This window comes from Barbus barbus (assembly GCF_936440315.1).
Source record: "Barbus barbus genome assembly, chromosome: 49".
Classification (NCBI taxonomy): domain Eukaryota; kingdom Metazoa; phylum Chordata; class Actinopteri; order Cypriniformes; family Cyprinidae; genus Barbus; species Barbus barbus.
Window position 1 is genome coordinate 22,972,690 of NC_136727.1, and position 21,364 is coordinate 22,994,053.

The window sequence follows — 21,364 nt, forward strand, 5'->3', positions numbered from 1 at the left end:
TGGGCAACTACACGAGGAAAACATCACTATACTGGTTCTGGAGGGAGCACACACGGACATTGTCCTCGGACGCCCATGGTTTGTTCTACACGAACCCCACATCTACTGGCGCACCGGGGAGGTCCTGAAGTGGGGCACTCAATGCTTTCCAGGTTGCTTCCAGAAAGTCCCGCAACACCTCAACCAAACCATTTCCGAGATTCCTGTGAATTCCACCACTGTAGAAAGTCCAGTCGTAAATCAATCTGTTGACATCCCAGCCTGTTATGCCCCCTTCAGTGACATGTTCAGCCTGGCGAAGGCCTCCAAATTACCTCCCCATCAGCCATGGGACTGTGCAATAGATCTCTTGCCAGGTGAGCCAGTGCCCAAAGGAAAGATATACCCACTATCTCTACCAGAACAGAAAGCCATGGAGGAGTATATCACCGAGGCGCTGAAACAAGGCTACATCCATCCATCCACTTCCCCTGCTGCTTCAAGCTTTTTCTTCGTGGCCAAGAAGGATGGAGGCTTGCAGCCCTATATTGACTACCGGGATCTGAACAAGATCACAGTCAATTTTCGCTACCCCCTTCATCTCGTCCCAGCAGCCCTGGAACATCTTCGTGGTGCCTCCGTCTTCACAAAGCTAGACCTCCGCAGCGTTTACAACCTCATCCAGATATGTGAGGGGGACGAGTGGAAGACCGCCTTTGTGACACCCACCGGTCACTATGAATACCGGATTATGCCGTATGGCCTTGTCAATGCCCCCTCCGTATTCCAGGATTTCATGCACGAGGTGCTCCGGGAGTATCTCCACAGATTTGTCCTGGTCTACATAGATGATATCCTCATTTACTCCCAGAGCTTGGCAGAACATCGCCACCACGTTGTGGAGGTCTTGCAGCAGCTCAGGAAGTTCCATCTGTTCCTCAAGGCCGAGAAATGTTCCTTCCACCAACCCTCTGTGCACTTCCTGGGCTACATCATCGATAGCGGTGGCATCCGAATGGACGAGGGGAAGGTGGAGGCCATCCAAACCTGGCTGGTACCCTGATCAAAGAGCTCCAGAGATTCCTAGGTTTTGCAAATTTCTATAGAAGATTCATCCAGGGTTACAGCACCATTATCTGTCCCCTCACTAACCTGCTCAGAAACAGGCCAAGTCTCTGTCCTGGACCCCAGCTGCCACGGAGTCCTTCGAGAAGCTGAAGGAAGCCTTCACCCACGCTCCTATCCTCGTGCATCCAGATCCCCAAAAACCCTTCATTGTGGAGGTCGATGCCTCCACTTCAGGAGTAGGAGACATGCTTTCTCAGCAGCAGGGGAACCCGCCCAAACTCAATGCATGTGCCACCTTTTCCAAGAAGTTCAGCCCGGCGGAAAGAAACTATGACATCGGCAACTGAGAACTCTTGGCTATCAAGCTCACCCTCGAGGAATGGAGCCATTGGCTGGAGGGTGCTCAGCATCCATTCACCGTCCTGTCTGATCACAAGAATCTGCAATATCTGAAAGAGGCCAAACGACTCAACCCCCGTCAGGCACGTTGGGCCCTCTTCATTACCAACTTTAATTTCTCCATCTCATACCGCCCTGGATCAAAAAACACCAAAGCAGATGCCCTGTCCCGTATTCACGCTCCTGAAGAAATCGACCAAGCCCCTGAAACCATAGTCCCTGAAAAGATCTTTGCATGCCCTATCCAGTGGAGCCCTGGACCAGCTACTCCCGCCAATGCCTCCACCGTCACTCCGCCGGGCTGTCCTCCAGACAGACAATACATCTCCAGATTGCAACGCACTTCCATCATCCGCACTACTCACAAATCTCTGGGAACTGGCCACCCAGGGACCAACAATACCCTTTCGCTGTTGAAAGATCGATACTGGTGGCCCAGCATGGCCAGGGATGTGAGAAGGTTCGTTCAGGGATGCGCAAACTGTGCCATGACCAAAAGCCCTCGCCACCTACCAGCAGGCAAACTCCTCCCGCTGCCCGTTCCCACTCATCCATGGTCGCATCTAGGAGTGGACTTCTTTACTGACCTACCTGCATCAGATGGAAATACCTGTATTCTGGTCATAGTGGACAGATTTTCCAAGTCCTGTAGACTGATCCCCCTCAAGGGTCTCCCCACAGCCATGGAGACGGCAGAACTCCTCTTCAATAACGTATTCAGGTATTTCGGCATTCCCAAAGATATAGTGTCAGATCGTGGTCCACAATTTATCTCCCGAGTATGGAAGGGTTTCTTCAAACTCCTAGATGTGACCATGAGTTTGTCATCGGGTTACCATCCTCAGACTAACGGGCAGACAGAGAGGAAAATCCAGGAGATCGCTTGCTTCCTGCGAACCTTCTGCCACAGCCACCAGGACTCCTGGAACCAGTTCATTGGCTGGGCCGAGTACGCCCAGAACTCACTACGTCAAGCTGCTACTGGACTCACTCCCTTCCAGTGCATGCTCGGCTACGAGCCACCCTTATTCCCCTGGTCAGGGGAACCATCAGAAGTACCTGCAGTTGACTACTGGTTCCAGAAGAGCGAGAGGGTCTGGGACGATGCTCACCATCAGCTCCAGTGAGCAGTACGCAGGCACAAGATGACAGCAGACCTTCGGAGGTCCGAGGCCCCGTAGTACCATCCGGGACAGAAGGTCTGGCTGTCAACTAGGGACATCAAGCTGCACCTGCCCTGAAAGAAGCTGAGTCCCAGATATGTTGGTCCCTTCACCATTGTAAGGCAAATCAATCCTGTCACCTATCAACTGCAACTACCTTCACAATATCGCATCCACCCCACATTTCACGTATCCTTCCTAAAACCTTATCGCTCTCCTGTCCCTCTTTCCACAGAGCCTGGTCCAAGCGAGGAACCCCCTCTCCCACTGATTCTGGAGGACGGCACGATATACAAGATGAAGGAAATCCTGGACTCCCGGCGCCGTGGTGGCCATCTGGAATACTTGGTGGACTGGGAGGGTTACGGTCCAGAGGAGAGATCATGGATTCCCAGAGACAACATCCTAGACCCCACGCTTATGGAGGAATTCCATACGACCCGTCCTGAATGTCCAGCCCCTAGAGGAAGAGGTAGGCCACCCCGACATCGGATCTTTCGGCCCTCTGGAGCGGGCCGTGGAGAGGGCGGTAATGTCACAGACCGACCAGGCTCTCACTCCAGCCAATCACAACGCGCACCCTCACCTTAATTCTAATTAGCACACCTGAACGTCATCTTCACCTCATCAAGGATCACCATATAACCACACACCTCACCTCCAGTCAAATGTCCGGTCTCGTTCCAACGAAGTGGACTCTCCGCAAGTATACTTACCTGTTACTTACCTGCCTGTGAACTTACCTCTTGTTCTTTCTCCGAGTGTTGGCTTCCGTGTCCTGGATCCCTGTTTGTCATTCCCGGAGCTTCACAATGAAGCGTTGAGGTGTGTGGTTCCAAGCTATTCACGAGCTCCTGTCAACAAACAACGCAGTTCAGCCAAAGTATCATTCTCACTACTCAAGAACTCTGCTACTGCTACTCACCTTGGATATCCATTGCCCTGACTCATCTTTACAATAAACCATACCTTTTATATAATCCTGTGTGTTCTGTCTACTTCCGTAACAATAGTAGGCTATTAAAATATTGTGAACCAAGTATCTGTATTTTGTCTCCTCTCGTGAGCTAAGTGCATTATCACACCCCTAGTGTCGATAAGCAGTGATATAGCTCATAATTTTCCAAGTGTATGATATAGCTTTCATTCTTCAGGTCTATAAGGAATAAGGAAAGAGATAACTTTGCCATAGTATTCTTTCAAATATTAAAGTTGTCACAATCATTGTATTCTTTGCATGTGCTACACTTTATTTGTACCATTTTGTTGTATTAGTTTATTAATAAGAACTTGGAAGATAATGAATCTCTGATTTCAGTCCTTGAAAACCAAAAAGTAGTGCTTGAAAAGTCCTTGAAAGTCCTGGAATTTTATTTTGCAGTATCTGTACGAACCCTGTTTAAGTTTCCAGTTCTTGGAGCATTTTATTGTTTTTGTTGTTATTAATTGAACTGAACTGTAGTTTTCTGTAGTATAATGACTTTGTATATTTCCTATTTTATATTCATTTCCTAGTATTTATTTTACCATTATTTATTTTGAACAAAACCATTTCCGTAGTCTGAGTCTAGTTACTAGTTAGCTTCAAGGAAAATCATTTATATAATGTTCTTTTTTTGTTTGCCAAATAACCCTGCGTATGTGTCCACCCCTGCAATCAAACCCCCATCCAGGAAATTATTATTATTTTTTTTTTTTGCTTTAACGCCTGCAGTATATTCAAGATTAATAATTGCATTACTTTTACAGTGGGACGACTTTTGTATTTAACTCCACTCTTAGAAATAAGAGGGAGCAGTTGTGGTTAGAGAGTCGGACTTGTAACCCAAAGGTCGCAGGTTCGAGGTTGGGGGAGTGAATGTCCACTGCTCTCTTCCACCCTCAATACCACGACTGAGGTGAGACCCTGGAGGAAGACCAGAACCCCCAACTGCTCCCTGGGCGCCGCAGCATTGGCTGCCCACTGCTCTTGGTGTGTGTTCATGGTGTGTGCACTTTCAAATGCATGTGCACATGTTTTATTTCTTAATTTAATGTACTGTAGAGTACAGTACAAAAATAATTACAATGCCCCAGCATCTGGGACAGGCCAAAGAACCTCTTCAACATCACACAGGCTATACTGGGGTAAAGTACTCTTGCATGCCTGATCCAAACCTGACACTTTGATTTGAGGGAAAACAACGTATCCGTGTGGCACAGCTAACACAGAAGGGCATACGCTGTTTGCGTTCAGTGGATATTCTCCAAAATGGCACTAGTAGTTGTTGATTATGTGTTGTCATTAAACAAATGAAATCAACATCATTTCAATGTAAGGTACATTGCACTCCACTGTCGTATTTCATTAAAGGCATAAATATAACTTTAAAAAAAGTTTATGATCGCTTCTTGTTTATTTTCTTTCAATTAAAACTGCCCTTGGTGTTTGTGGTGGTGTGGCAGGGCTCAGACTAATGCTCTTTAAATCTGTTATATTGATGTGTCCTCTAGAAATCCCTAGACCTATGTCTACATAGAGACACTGAGTGGTTCAAAATCAAATAATAAAACCTAAAACCTTGCTGTTCAACATACTTGAGTTTGTCCAGATTCTTGAGTTTTTGAAGCAGCTTGACTCCTGAATCTCCTGGGTGATTGTAGCTCAGATCCAGCTCTTTCAGGTGTAAGAGGTTTGAACTCAGAGCTGAAGACAAATAACCACAGCCTTCCTCTGTCACCATACAGCCGGACAACCTACAGACACACACACAGCAACAGTCCACATCACATTAGTTTGGCTGTCAGACATCACTAACATACAGTCATTTGTGCTGTTATTTTCTGTAGTTTCAGTCATAAAAGTAAAGTAATCAGAAATAGTTATACTCCATTAAAGTTCAATTGTAGTTAAAAACAGACACAAAGTATTTCTACATTGTCACTAGACACACAGGGTTAACCTCCTGGGGTTAATCTCTTCTAGAAGAAAACAAACATAACCCCTGGTATTTATTCAATACAGTCACTAAATTAATGAAAAATAAAGCATCAACAGGTGTTGGCATTTCCCAAGAGCACAGCAGTAATGATTTTGTGAACTACTTTACTTCCAAGATCGATACTATCAGAGATAAAATTGTAACAATGCAGCCGTCAGCTACAGTATCGCATCCAGTGTTAATTTCGTTGACGAAGACGACGACGAAAAATATTCATCAACGAACCTTTTTTCTGTGACTAAGATGAGACGTTGACGAGCTAAAACTAATATCTGATGATAAAAACTATGATGAAATTTATGCGCGTCTTCATTAACAAGACGAGACCGGACTAAAATGTTATTTGAGGACTAAGTTACTGGACATTCAAAATACATCCTATGGGCTAAGTTAACTTTCTTGTGTTTCAAAATGTGCGTCTCTGTCATTGGATAAGGGGCGTTTGCATGGCAGCCGCGGTGGACGGATAAGCTACCAAAACACAAACTAGCGATCTGAAACAATGGCCTCAGCACCCGAAGGGTTAGGGAGTGGGTGACCAGACGTCCCGTTTTTACCGGGAGTCACAATTCATTGTGGATTAACTTAAAGTCAGTGAAGGTGCGATAGGCGGAAACGCGCTGATAGAAGTGCTCTCTCTCGCGCACGCTCCACTTCTTCAGTTCTCATACAGCGCGCGATCAGTTCTCAGTGCTCAAATATACACACAGCAGTCCACATGTCTCTCATGTAGAGTATCTCACGGAAATGCAGTCCGTTATGGTTTAAGTGAGCTTAAACAGGTGGGTGAAAACTGAATGTATGTCAGTAGGCTATTACATACATACCTTCCGTCTTAAATGGACAGCATTCCTTATTATCTGTCATAAATGTTAACCAGCAAAAGATGTTAAATAAATGTATACTTGTTAAGTAAACCTACTGTATCTGAAAAATGAGTTTAATTTATATCTCTACCAAAAAATGAAAATTTATTCCAGTTTTTCCAAATTCAATCCTTGATTCAAATTTCTCATAAGCTTAATTGATTTGGTCTAAAGAGAGAATAATCAGATGCACTATAGATCCCCTGAGGAACAATTCCTATAGATCCCCTGAGGAATTGTATAAAGTTGTTAAATCATCTAAACCAACAACATGTATGTTAGACCTTATTCCATCTAAACTACTAAAAGAGCTACTTCAAGACATCATAGATCCTCTTTTGGCTATTATTAATTCATCATTGTCATTAGGATATGTCCCCAAAACCTTCAAATTGGCTGTTATTAAGCCTCTTGTTAAAAAAACACAACTTGACCCCAAATATGTAGTTAATTACAGGCCGATCTCAAATCTCCCTTTTCTGTCAAAGATACTAGAAAAGGTAGTATCCTTACAAGTATATTCCTTTTTAGAGAAAAATGGCATCTGTGACGAATTCCAGTCAGGATTTAGACCGTATCATAGTACTGAGACTTCTCTCATTAGAGTTACAAACGACCTGCTCTTATCATCTAATCATGGTTGTAGCTCTTTATTAGTTCTACTGGATCTTAGCGCTGCGTCCGACACTATCGACCACAACATTCTTTTAACCCTCTGGGGTCGGCTGTATCGCCGGTGATACCAACTCGTTTTTTTTAACCTGTTAACCATCACCTCCCATTTGGGGCCTCACAGGTAAAAATAACATACCTAAATTAAAATGGTAACAGTTCCTGACAAAGTGTTCCTCACAAACAAATTAGGTATCTTTGGAAAGAAGACACTCTAGGCTTTACTATCCATCATCCAGAGTTGATAATGCTCAAAAAGATAAAAAGTTATAGACACTGATGTGCATTGAAAAATATTTTCCCACACTGAATGTTTTTTTATTTCATATACAAATACATGAAATAAGTCCTGGAGCACTCCAGAAAAGTAATGGGTTGAAAGCCACGTGTCTCATGAGTTTATATTTCAAATTTGAAGACGATACCATGAAAAATTAGATTCCTGCAATATTTGTTCTGAAAATATTTATAGTCCCCCCAGCCCCCCTGTTTGAGGAAAAATAACCACCAAATGTATTGCGTCCATACAGATTATAATCATGCAGATACGGCCACATTCCCTACACAATACACACACACACACATATAAAAAATGTTGAAGAAAAAAAAAAAAGAGTTTTTTATGAAAAAGCACATCGCTAAGTTACGCCCCGCTCATATAACAGTTGCGTCACCGCATGCGTCATCGCTGCCTGGAGAGAGCGCCAAATTCAAATAAACTATATTCCGCTTTTCTGAGACTTTTTTTTTGTGGACGGTCTCATTCTGTTTGTAAAACTGTATGCTATAGCACCGTGTTGTTTTTTAGCACCAAGACGCTGTTTTTGAGCGTAATTTACGGACGCGAACAATAACTCCGGAAGAAATGAAATGTAAACAAAGGAATATTCATCCTTATTACAACGTTATTGTTTTGCTGGACTAAAAGTGCTCGCTGGGATGTTGTTCTGTGGACCCTTACCTCTCTAACTAAACTGGGATTTCAGCAGTGGACGCGTTTGTGGCTCGTTATTACAATGATAAAGGTACGTACTGCTTTTTTACTCTGCGTGTTTGGATGTGTACTGCTTACACAAATGTAGCAAATACATTCCTTATAAGCTTTCCATCGAAAAACAGCGATCTGTCGTCGATGCTTGAGGCTTAGACCTTCAGAATGATATATAGTTTGTCAAGATTAACTTTGTCCCGTTTAATTTATTCTGTTAGAAAACAATGACACATGCAAACAAAGAGCGTTCAGTGCGAGGTCGCACTCGTGACGGTTAACAGGTTAAGATCAGTGCAAAAGACACTAAAAATACTCTGTTGATTTTGGTCACACAAATAAGTGTTATACATCAATCGAAACTGTTAAGTGTCTACTTTTTTTTGAGTACACTTACGATTACAACAAAACTTTGTGGTTTTGGGAAAAAAAAGAAAACCAACAGGATGCGCTCTCTGTCTTCTCCATCTCCGCGATATGTTTATAGTAACGCGTCACTAAAATGAAGTGTAACTCAGCAAATACTCAACACAGAAACATGAGAGTTATATCTATAGAAAGCCTGAAGTGTTATCGAAAACAAATGTTCTGTGATAAAGTAATCCGTATGAAACCGACACGATGTTCAGTCTGTCCAGTCTACCTCATTATTTTTAATGTGATCCCGCCCCCTCGTGTTTACATGTAAATAACCACGTGACTCGCACGCGCTTGGAGACGCCCAACAACAAACAGTCACGAGACTGTTCATCCGGGTACTGTTCGTTTCTGGAAGCAGATGCTGGATAAAGGCTGAGTAAAGGCTGGATTTACCTCAGAATAAGAGCAACAATTCATCCAGAAGACATCGATCGATCTGATGAGTAAGTAATGTTTCTTTTTGCATTAGTTAGCGTGTTATTATGACAAACTTGAACGCGTTTAGTTGGGTTTTTCCCAAACGACAACATGATGAATGCTAGCATCTAAGAATGTTTAGAAGAATATGTAATGTTCACAAATAGATTTAATAGTGTGCTAAACAATAACAATTAGTTTCTCAGACATAAAATATCCTTTTTTATGGTACAAAGTACATCCTTTTGTGGTTCACAGCATGCTTGAGTCTAGTGCTGCAGAATCATAACAGCTGCTATAAAATCATTCATACTAGCCTATATGACTACACAATCATAGTTGTTTTTTTTCCCAAACTGTAATTCCAGACTACAGTGTTTGAATATGATGGGCAATTCATTGTATTTAAATTTCTTACAGCGCGAGTATGTTTTCATGCTCTATATAAAACAATAAAAGTAATATGAGAGTACACTGTAACCTGATCAATGCTACGAGTCTAAGTATGTTTAGAACATGTTTATGATTAATAGCCTACTCTGTTCAAAAATAGATTATAATAGCGTGCTAAACAATAATAAATAGTTTCTCAGATATAAAATATCATTTTTATAGTACAAAGTACATCCTTTTGTAGTTCACAGCATACTTGAGTCTAGTGCTGCAGAATCATAACAGCTGCTATAAAATCATGCATACTAGGCTATATTACTACACAATCATAGTTGTTTTTTCCCAAACTGTTGTTTTCATGCTCTGTATAAAACAATACAAGTAATATGAGAGTACATTGTAACATGATGAATGCTACGAGTCTAAGTATGTTTAGAACATGTTTATTATTAATAGCCTACTCTGTTCAAAAATAGATTTAATAACGTACAAAACAATAATAATTAGTTTCTCAGATAGTAAATGTCTTTTTTGTGTATGATAGTACAAAGCATGCATGACTCTATGCTCACAAATGTTTTATTTTATTTTTTTTGGATCAGGTTAGGTTGCTGTTTTCCTCTGAGAGCGCTGCACCAACATCAGATGGTCAACTACACTGATATTCTATGGTAAAACAAGATCCTTGGCTACTGATTGTGTTTTTTTCTTCTTGAATCCATGGAAATAAGTAAATATCAGGTATTTGTTTCACTTGTTGAACAGAATCTGTTGCAGGAATAACTCAAAGTCTGTTCACATCTCTGTGGTTAGATCAGTGTGCACAATAATGTGTCTTTGACCTTCATTATGTATGTTTTAATTATACTGTGTTGTAAATAAAATACAAATAATTAAAAAAAAACAATTTTTTCAGTCTCCTCACACTCTCTGGCTTACCTGCCTCAGTCACAGTCACACTGATGGGCCATTAGCAGCTTTAGGGGAGGGCCCTTTGTCTCTCAGGTGAAAATCACTTCATATTTAAGACCATTACCACTCCCTTGCATATTGGCTTTCAATCACAAAACATGTCTTTAAAAATTTAAATCAATATATTGTTTTCTGTGAATGATTAAGCAGAATGATTTTCACATAATTGTGAAGTAACTATTCTAGCCTACAAGACTGATTACACAAAAGTCTTATTCAGGATGATTTAGTGTGGCTTTTATGGCCTTATTTCAGCTACATTTTGTCCCCAAAACTTACTAACCACGCATAATATTTTTTTTCTAAGAAATGCAGACATGTACATCCATCTTGGTCACATAATATTGTAGCACAGTTTGTGCTGAATACAAAAAAAATTACATGTTGGTCAATAGTATGATTTAAGAAGCTGAAATAAGCACAAATATCAGGGCATGTCAATACATCTCAAGGGCCCCAAAATGACCTCAGACCCCAACGGGTTAAATAGACTAGAACACTTTGTTTGCATTAGTGGAAGTGCCTTAGCATGGTTCAAATCATACTTATCTGACCGCCATCAATTCGTAGCAGTGACTGAAGAGGTATCATATCGATCATAAGTGCAGTATGGAGTACCTCAAGGCTCAGTAGGGCTGTTACTTTTCACATTTTACATGTTACCCTTGGGAGATATTATCAGGAGACATGGTGTTAGCTTTCACTGTTATGCTGATGACTGATGATACTCAGCTCTATATTTCTTTGTGGGTCGGTGAAACACACCAAATTGAGAAACTAATGGAATGCATAGTCGATATAAAAAAACTGGATGACGAGTAACTTCTTACTGCTAAATTCTGAAAAAACAGAGGTGTTAATTATCGGACCTAAAAACCCCACATGTAATAATCTAGAACACTATCTAACACTTGACGGCTGCTCTGTCAATTCTTCTTTATCAGTTAGGAGCCTAGGTGTGCTTTTTGATAGCAATTTTTCATTTGAAAGCCATGTTTCTAGCATCTGTAAAACTGCGTTTTTCCGTCTCAAAAACGTATCTAAATTGCGACCTATGCTTTCAATGTCAAATGCAGAAATGCTAATTCATGCATTTATGACCTCAAGGTTAGACTGTTGGAATGATTTATTGGGTGGTTGTTCTGCACGCTTGATCAACAAACTACAGTTGGTCCAAAATGCAGCAGCTGGAGTCCTTACTAGAACCAGGAAGTATGACCACATTAGCCCAGTTCTGTCAACAATGCACTGGCTTCCTATCAAACATCGTATAGATTTTAAAATCTTGTTAACTACTTATAAAGCCCTGAATGGCTTAGCTCCTCAGTACTTGAGCGAGCTCTTATCACATTATAGTCCTCTACGTCCGCTGCGTTTGTGGAAGATTTTTATTAGTCAAAAGATGAATTAATCAAGTATAATTAATGTGAATTTAGCCATTCATGTATCAAGTTATTCTACCATTATAATCACATATATGTATGCATGCCTGTGTATGTCAGAGGCCTACATAGATGGAATGTGCAGACCCTCGAGATAAGAAACATCTGGAAAAAATATAAAGGGGGTGTCTTTCCTTACTATAACACGTTTAGGAGCCTCTTCTCTCTAGGGAGGAATAAAATTGTATGTATGAGGAAAACACAACCAAAAAAGGTAAAACGCATATGTATGAAATGTATTGAACATGCCTAGATGAAAAACTATTTAAAGAGGACACAGAAAACATTCTGGAGATCTTTTATGCAGAAAACTACCAAAAGGCTTTATTCTCTTTTTGTAATAAAGTCTGTTTTCTGGCATCAAAACCCCAAGACTTTGAGAATGATTCTCCATAGAAAAGGCAGAAGCCATCACAAATTGCTGTCACGAACAGGATTGGAAAGGAGCAACAGGGTGGACGACCACTTTGGGCAGGATTTTGACAAGCAGCACAAACGGTGGCCACTAAAAAAATCAGGTAAGCAGTTTTGCTTATATAATTAGTTTGTGTTGTTTGCTGGGCTGCCCTTGGTGGTAAGAACACTTAAAATTGCTCTTCCAAATTTAAAGAACAAAGAGAGAGAAAAAAGGGGGGGTTGATTCCAGAATAACTAATTGCATGTAATGATCTGTGTTTATTGTTAAGTGGGCTTTGAGGATAACATTAAACGTGAAGCAGATAAAGTATAGGAAAGCGTTTTAATGTCTGTGTCTGTGTCTGTGTCTGCGTGAATGATTGTTGTTGTATGAAAAATAAATAAATTCCGTATTGGGTGGGTAAAAGCTGCGCACCCTCTCCTGGACCTCCCTTGGGTGGGACGCAGCTAGTGCCACACCTGAGAGGGATGAATGACTGTATGAGCCTTATAAATAAGGGGACAAAGAATGAAAGAATGAGTCTTGTATGAATAAAGGGACTAGAAGGAGTGAATGTGATTAGGAAAAATTTGTATCAATAAAGATTAAATTAAGCTCTGTTATAAGCTTTTACATTTTAGAGATCTGTGTGATAGAAAATGAGAACATTTCTGAGATCAAAGCAGAAGGAGTGAGATCAAGGCATTAAGTTAAAAAAGTATATTAAAAATACTTTTAAGGGTGGACAAAAGAATTTTGAAAAAAAAGAGAAGAGGAGTAAAAATAAATATAAAATAGAGTTAGTAGTTTTGGATATTGAGTGATTATAAAATAGAGTTTAAACTATTAACTCATACAGAAAGTGTACATGCATCAGACGGAATACAAAAATATAGCTGCAAGCAGCAATTGCGGGGCCAAGCACATCAGCGGCAACATGAGGAGCTAAGCATAGCACAGAGCCTTAGAACAACTATAAAAATTAGTAATTGAAGCCATTTTAAAGTATTGTAGTCCAAATGGCTGAAAATCATTTCAAACTGCCAGTAATATGATAAAATGACATTTCACTTTTGACCAACAGGAGGCACCGTCATCAAATCGATGTGTTTTTTTCTGTGTGAGGTGACAATGGCACACACAAAGTTTGGTGTCAATATACCAAAGCACTGCAGACATACTGCCTCAAGTGTCATTTTTGAATTATAACGCAAATTCACTCTTGTGGTATGTGAAAACGGTTTTGTCTATCAACACGAAATCCATAACTTTTTGTCAGCATAGTCTGAAGATGATATGATTCGATTTTGGTGAAAATCGGACCAACGGTCTAGGAGGAGTTTGAAAAAGTAGGTTTTCAAGAGAAATCAAAATGGCGGACAGGAAGTTCGACTTATTATGACATGATTGACATGTGTGTTGTCAGCATGACCCAAGGAATAATTTGAGACCATTTTCATTACAATAGGCTAATGCAATCAAAAGTTATTAGCATTTTTGTAAATTTCATTATTAATAATTAATGAATGGCTTATTACTCTTGACCAATAGGTGGCGCTGATACCAAACTGACGTGGCGTGGTCAGTGTGAGGTCACAATGTCACATAGAAATTTTGGTGTGAATATGTCAAAGTTTCGCTGAGATACAGCCTTAGATGCAGTTTGGAATCTTACCAGCAAATTCGTTGATGCGCTAAACGAAAACTGTTTCGTATATCGACACAAAATCCATAACTTTTTGTCAGCATGATCCGAGTCAAATTTGGTGAAAATCGGACTAACGGTGTAGGAGGAGTTCGAAAAAGTAGGTTTTCAACATGACTCACAATGGCGGACAGGAAGTTCATCCAAATATAGCAAAATTGGTATCGATGCTCTCGGCATGAAACAAGGAATCTATCAATATGAGTTTAATTACAATAGGCTATTGTAAGCAAAAGTTATTACCATTTTTAGAAATTTCATTATAACTTTTGACCACAAGGTGGAGCTGCCTCCAAACTTATTGAGTCCCATCAGGGCATGGTGCTGAAGACGCATACCACGTTTCGTAACGATACGTTAATTCGTTCGTAAAATATAGCATTTTATGTCAAAATTCATCATGGCCGACGCCCAAAATGGCTGACATGGGAAAATTGGATATGGCTGGACTCGGCATGATGCTCCGAATCCAATGAGTTTTGTGATTTTTGGCCAAATCATTCACAAGTTATAAGCAAAAATATGCATTTTTCATATCTCCTGACCACTAGGTGGCACAGCGCCGAAACACTGCACGTAGCCTCAAGTCATGCTTGGTATAACATACACCAAGTTTTGTGTCAATACGCCAAACCCTTGCGGAGATATAGCCTCAGATACATTGTTGCGTGCTTTTCAGCAAATTCCTTCGTGTGGTATTCGATAACGCTTGGAGGAATCAGCTTGAATTCCATAACTTTTTGCCTCCATGTTCTGTAGATGATTTGAGCCAATTTTGGTGAGAATCGGACGAATATTCTAGGACGAGTTCGATAAAGTAGGTTTTACGAACAATTGAAAATAGCGAAAAAACTAAACCTTACGATTTTTGAATTTTGGTGTCCATTCGACTCAGCATGAGCCAAGGAATCAGAGGAAAAAAGAATTTTTTGTGGCTTAAAAAATTTTTTTTTTTGTGGCTTACGGTTCAAAAGTTATTAGCATTTCAAAATCGCATTTTTGGACAATTGGTGGCGGTAGAGAGTTTGAGTTAGAGACTCCAAATTTGCTACGGTTAATGGTGAGACTGGCCTCTATCAGTGTGCCAAATTTTACAACTTTCCCGCAATCGGTTCTATGTGCTGCCATTGAAACGCGGCGGAAGAAGAAGAAGAAAAAGAAATATAGCTGCAAGCAGCAATCACGGGGCCAAGCACTCCAATGGCAAAGTCAAGAGCTAAACATGGCATGGAGCATCAGACCAAATGAGTAACAAAAGCAATAATTGCACGATTGTAATTGAAATGGCTGAAAATTATAAATAAAACCACCAGTAATATGATTAAATGGCTTATCACTTTTGGCCAATAGGTGACGCTCTAATCAAAGCACTTTGTTGCGTTCTGTGTGAGTTGACAATGGCACACACAAAGTTTGGTGTAATTACGTCAAAGCTTTGCATAGATATAGTCTCAGACTCATTTTGGCAACATGCCTAAAATTTGTAGCAGCACTATACAAAAACGGTTTTATCTGTCGACATGAAATCCATAACTTTTTGTCAGCGTGGTCTGAAGATGATCCCATTCAATTTTGGTGAAAATCGGACGAACGGTCTAGGAGGAGTTTGAAAAAGTAGGTTTTCAACATGAATCAATATGGCGGACAGGAAGATCGGCTTATTATAGAATAATTGGTATGTATGTTGTCGGCATGACCCAAGGAATATTTTGAGACCAGTTTCATGACAATAGGCTGATGCAATCAAAAGTTATTAGCATTTCTGTAAGTTCAATATTCAATGGTTAATGAATGGTCTATTACTCTTGACCAATAGGTGGCGCTGTGACCAAAATGACGTGGCTTGGTCAGAGTGAGGTGACAATGACACATGCAAAGTTTGGTGTAAATATCTCAAAGCTTTGCAGAGATACAGCCTCAGATGCAGTTTGGCATCTTTCCAGCAAATTTGTTGATACGTTAAACGAAAACCGTTTCGTGTATCGTCACGAAATCCATAACTTTTTGCCAGCATGGTCTGAAGATGATCGGAGTCAAATTTGGTGAAAATCGGACGAACGGTCTAGGAGGAGTTCGAAAAAGTAGGTTTTCAACATGAATCAATATGGCGGACAGGAAGATCGGCTTATTATAGAATAATTGGTATGTATGTTGTCGGCATGACCCAAAGAATATTTTGAGACCAGTTTCATGACAATAGGCTGATGCAATCAAAAGTTATTAGCATTTCTGTAAGTTCAATATTCAATGGTTAATGAATGATCTATTACTCTTGACCAATAGGTGGCGCTGTGACCAAAATGACGTGGCTTGGTCAGAGTGAGGTGACAATGACACATGCAAAGTTTGGTGTAAATATCTCAAAGCTTTGCAGAGATACAGCCTCAGATGCAGTTTGGCATCTTTCCAGCAAATTTGTTGATACGTTAAACGAAAACCGTTTCGTGTATCGTCACGAAATCCATAACTTTTTGCCAGCATGGTCTGAAGATGATCAGAGTCAAATTTGGTGAAAATCGGACGAACGGTCTCGGAGGAGTTCGAAAAAGTAGGTTTTCAACATGAATCAAAATGGCGGACAGGACGTTCAGCCCATTATGGCAAAATTGGTATCAATGTTCTCGGCACGAACCAAGGAATCTAGCAATACCAGTTTAATAACATTAGGCTAATGTACTCAAAAGTTATTAGCATTTTTCGAAATTTCGTTATAACCTTTGACCACAAGGTGGCGCTGCCCCCAAATTTTTTGTGTACATTCAGGGCCTGGTACCGAACATTTTTGTAATTATTTGCGAAACGATACGCTAATGCGTTCTTAAGATACAGAAATTTAAAGGTAAATTCAAAATGGCCGACGCCCAAAATGGCTGAATTGGGAAAATTGGATATCGTTCGACTCGGCATGATGTACTGAATCTAAAGACACCAGTTTTGTGATTTTTGGTCAGAGCATTCAGAAGTTATGAGCAAAAATATGCTATTTTTATATCTCCTGACCACCAGGGGGCACAGCGCCGAAACACTGTAGGTAGTCTCAGGTCATGCTTGTTACAACACACACCCAGTTTGGTCTTAATAGGCCAAACTGTTGCGGAGATATAGCCTCACGTTCACTTATACGTGGTTTTCGTAGAATTTGTTCGTAGGCTATTCGGAAATGGTTTGACAAATCAACTTGAATTCCATAACTTTTTGCCAGCATGGTCTGAAGATGATCTGGTTCAATTTTCGTGAGATTCGGTGCAACGGCCTAGGACGAGTTCGAAAGAGTAGGTTTTACGAACAATTGAAAATAGCGAAAAAACTAAACCTTACGATTTTTGAATTTTGGTGTCCATTCGACTCAGCATGAGCCAAGGAATCAGAGGAAAAAAGAATTTCCATTTTGTGGCTTACGGTTCAAAAGTTATTAGCATTTCAATATCGGATTTTTGGACAATTGGTGGCGCTAGAGAGTTTAAGTTAGAGACTCCAAATTTGCTACGGTTAATGGTGAGACTGGCCTATATCAGTGTGCCAAATTTTACAACTTTCCCGCAATCGGTTCTATGGGCTGCCATTGAAACGCGGCGGAAGAAGAAGAAGAAAAAGAAGAAGCAAAAGAATAAATATAGCTGCAAGCAGCAATGACGGGGCCAAGCACACCAGCGGCAAAACGAGAAGCAAAGCATAGCATGGAGCATCAGAACAACTGCAAAAATTAGTAATTGAAGCCATTTTAAGATTATTGGAGTAAAAATGGCTGAAAATTCATTCAAAACTAGCAGTAATAGGATTGATTGACTTTTTACTTTTGAGCAACAGGTGGCAAAAGTTATTAGCATTTTTCGAAATTTCGTTATAACTTTTGACCACAAGGTGGCGCTGCCCCCAAATTTTTTGTGTCCATTCAGGGCCTGGTACCGAACATTTTTGTAATTATTTGCGAAACGATACGCTAATGCGTTCTTAAGATACAGCAATTTAAAGGTAAATTCAAAATGGCCGACGCCCAAAATGGCCGAATTGGGAAAATTGGATATCGTTCGACTCGGCATGATGTACTGAATCTAAAGACACCAGTTTTGTGATTTTTGGTCAGAGCATTCAGAAGTTATGGGCAAAAATATGCAATTTTTATATCTCCTGACCACCAGGGGGCACAGCGCCGAAACACTGTAGGTAGTCTCAGGTCATGCTTGTTACAACACACACCCAGTTTGGTCTCAATAGGCCAAACTGTTGCGGAGATATAGCCTCACGTTCACTTTTACGTGGTTTTCGTAGAATTTGTTCGTGGGGTATTCGGAAATGGTTTGACAAATCAACTTGAATTCCATAACTTTTTGCCAGCATGGTCTGAAGATGATCTGGTTCAATTTTCGTGAGATTCGGTGCAACGGCCTAGGACGAGTTCGAAAGAGTAGGTTTTACGAACAATTGAAAATAGCGAAAAAACTAAACCTTACGATTTTTGAATTTTGGTGTCCATTCGACTCAGCATGAGCCAAGGAATCAGAGGAAAAAAGAATTTTCATTTTGTGGCTTACGGTTCAAAAGTTATTAGCATTTCAAAATCGCATTTTTGGACAATTGGTGGCGCTAGAGAGTTTGAGTTAGAGACTCCAAATTTGCTACGGTTAATGGTGAGACTGGCCTCTATCAGTGTGCCAAATTTTACAACTTTCCCGCAATCGGTTCTATGGGCTGCCATTGAATCGCGGCGGAAGAAGAAGAAGAAGAAGAAGAAGAAGCAAAAGAATAATAACACTAACAAACACAATAGGTGCCTACGCACCTTCGGTGCTTGGCCCCTAATAACACTAACAAACACAATAGGTGCCTACGCACCTTCGGTGCTTGGCCCCTAATAACGCTAACGGTTTCAATAGGTGCCTTCGCACCCTTCGGTGCTTGGCCCCTAATAACACTAACAAACACAATAGGTGCCTACGCACCTTCGGTGCTTGGCCCCTAATAAATATAGCTGCAAGCAGCAATCACGGGGCCAAGCACTCCAATGGCAAAGTCAGGAGCTAAACATGGCATGGAGCATCAGACCAAATGCAACAATGAGTAACAAAAGCAATAATTGACCGATTGTAATTGAAATGGCTGAAAATTATAAATAAAACCACCAGTAATATGATTAAATGGCTTATCACTTTTGGCCAATAGGTGACGCTCTAATCAAAGCACTTTGTTGCGTTCTGTGTGAGTCGACAATGGCACACACAAAGTTTGGTGTAATTGCGTCAAAGCTTTGCATAGATATAGTCTCAGACTCATTTTTGGCAACATGCCTAAAATTTGTAGCAGCACTATACGAAAACGGTTTTATCTGTCGACATGAAATCCATAACTTTTTGTCAGAGTGGTCTGAAGATGATCCCATTCAATTTTGGTGAAAATCGGACAAACGGTCTAGGAGGAGTTCGAAAAAGTAGGTTTTCAACATGAATCAGTATGGCGGACAGGAAGATCGGCTTATTATAACTACCCCCACCCAAAGTGATAAGCATGTGAAAATTAGATTTTACCACTAGGTGGCGCTGCCTCGAAACTTCTCAGGCTCCTTCAGGGCGTCGTGCTAATGACCCATACCAAGTTTCGTAACGATACGTTAATTCGTTCGTAAAATATAGCGTTTTACTACAAAATTCAACATGGCCGATGCCTAAAATGGTTGACATGGGAAAATTTGACATGGTTGGACTCGGCATGATGCTTTGAATCCAATGAGACCTGTTTTGTGATTTTTGGCCAAATAATTCACAAGTTATAAGCAAAAATATGAATTTTTCATATCTCCTGACCACTAGGTGGCACAGCGCCGAATCACTGCACGCAGCCTCAGCTCATGCTTGGTATAACATACACCAAGATTCGTGTCAATACGCCAAACCCTTGCAGAGATATAGCCTCAGATCCATTTTTGCGTGCTTTTCAGCAAATTGGTTAGTGTGGTATTCGAGAACGCTTGGACGAATCGACTTTAATTGCATAACTTTTGCCCTCCATGGTCTATAGATGATCTGAGCCAATTTTGGTGAGAATCGGACGAATTGTCTAGGACGAATTCGACAAAGTAGGTTTTACGAACAATTGAAGATAGCGAAAAAACGAAACCTTGCGATTTTTGAATTTCGGACTTGATTCGACTCGGTTTGAGCCAATGATTCAGAGGATGAACTAATTTAGATTTTGTGGCTTACTGATCAAACGTTATTAGCATTTCAAAATTGAATATTTGGACAAGTGGTGGCGCTAGAGAGTTTGAGCTAGAGACTCCAAATGTGGTGTGGTTTGTATTGACAGTATCCTCTATCAGTGTGCCAAATTGTACAACTTTCCCGCAATTGGTTCTATGGGCTGCCATTGACTTTGCGGCGGAAGAATAATAATAATAATAATAATAATAATAATAATAATAATAATAAGAATTCTAACGATTACAATAGGTGCCTAAGCACCTTCGGTGCTTGGCCCCTAATAATAATAAGAATTCTAACGATTACAATAGGTGCCTAAGCACCTTCGGTGCTTGGCCCCTAATAATAATAATAAATATAGCTGCAAGCAGCAATCACGGGGCCAAGCACTCCAATGGCAAAGTCAGGAGCTAAACATGGCATGGAGCATCAGACCAAATGCAACAATGAGTAACAAAAGCAATAATTGCACGATTGTAATTGAAATGGCTGAAAATTATAAATAAAACCACCAGTAATATGATTAAATGGCTTATCACTTTTGGCCATTAGGTGACGCTCTAATCAAAGCACTTTGTTGCGTTCTGTGTGAGTCGACAATGGCACACACAAAGTTTGGTGTAATTACGTCAAAGCTTTGCATAGATATAGTCTCAGACTCATTTTGGCAACATGCCTAACATTTGTAGCAGCACTATACAAAAACGGTTTGATCTGTCGACATGAAATCCATAACTTTTTGTCAGCGTGGTCTGAAGATGATCCCATTCAATTTTGGTGAAAATCGGACGAACGGTCTAGGAGGAGTTCGAAAAAGTAGGTTTTCAACATGAATCAATATGGCGGACAGGACGATCGGCTTATTATAGAATAATTGGTATGTATGTTGTCGGCATGACCCAAGGAATATTTTGAGACCAGTGTCATGACAATAGGCTGATGCAATCAAAAGTTATTAGCATTTCTATAAGTTCAGTATTCAATGGTTACTGAATGGTCTATTACTCTTGACCAATAGGTGGCGCTGTGACCAAAATGACGTGGCTTGGTCAGAGTGAGGTGACAATGACACATGCAAAGTTTGGTGTAAATATCTCAAAGCTTTGCAGAGATACAGCCTCAGATGCAGTTTGGCATCTTTCCAGCAAATTTGTTGATACGTTAAACGAAAACCGTTTCGTGTATCGTCACAAAATCCATAACTTTTTGCCAGCATGGTCTGAAGATGATCAGAGTCAAATTTGGTGAAAATCGGACGAACGGTCTAGGAGGAGTTCGAAAAAGTATGTTTTCAACATGAATCAAAAT

The 21,364-nt window shown here is 40.5% G+C and overlaps 1 protein-coding gene across 1 annotated transcript in view; it reads right to left on the reverse strand.

Moving 5' to 3' along the window:
• Window positions 1-21,364, reverse strand: part of LOC306867582 (NACHT, LRR and PYD domains-containing protein 12-like) — a gene marked incomplete at its 3' end in the record, with an annotated part of 236,115 nt that overhangs the window by 88,801 nt on the left and 125,950 nt on the right. Inside the window, exon 6 of the mRNA XM_079413332.1 lies at window positions 5,187-5,345. Within this exon, the coding sequence (XP_079269458.1) occupies window positions 5,187-5,345 (159 nt within the window). The remainder of the gene's footprint in view (window positions 1-5,186; window positions 5,346-21,364) is intronic.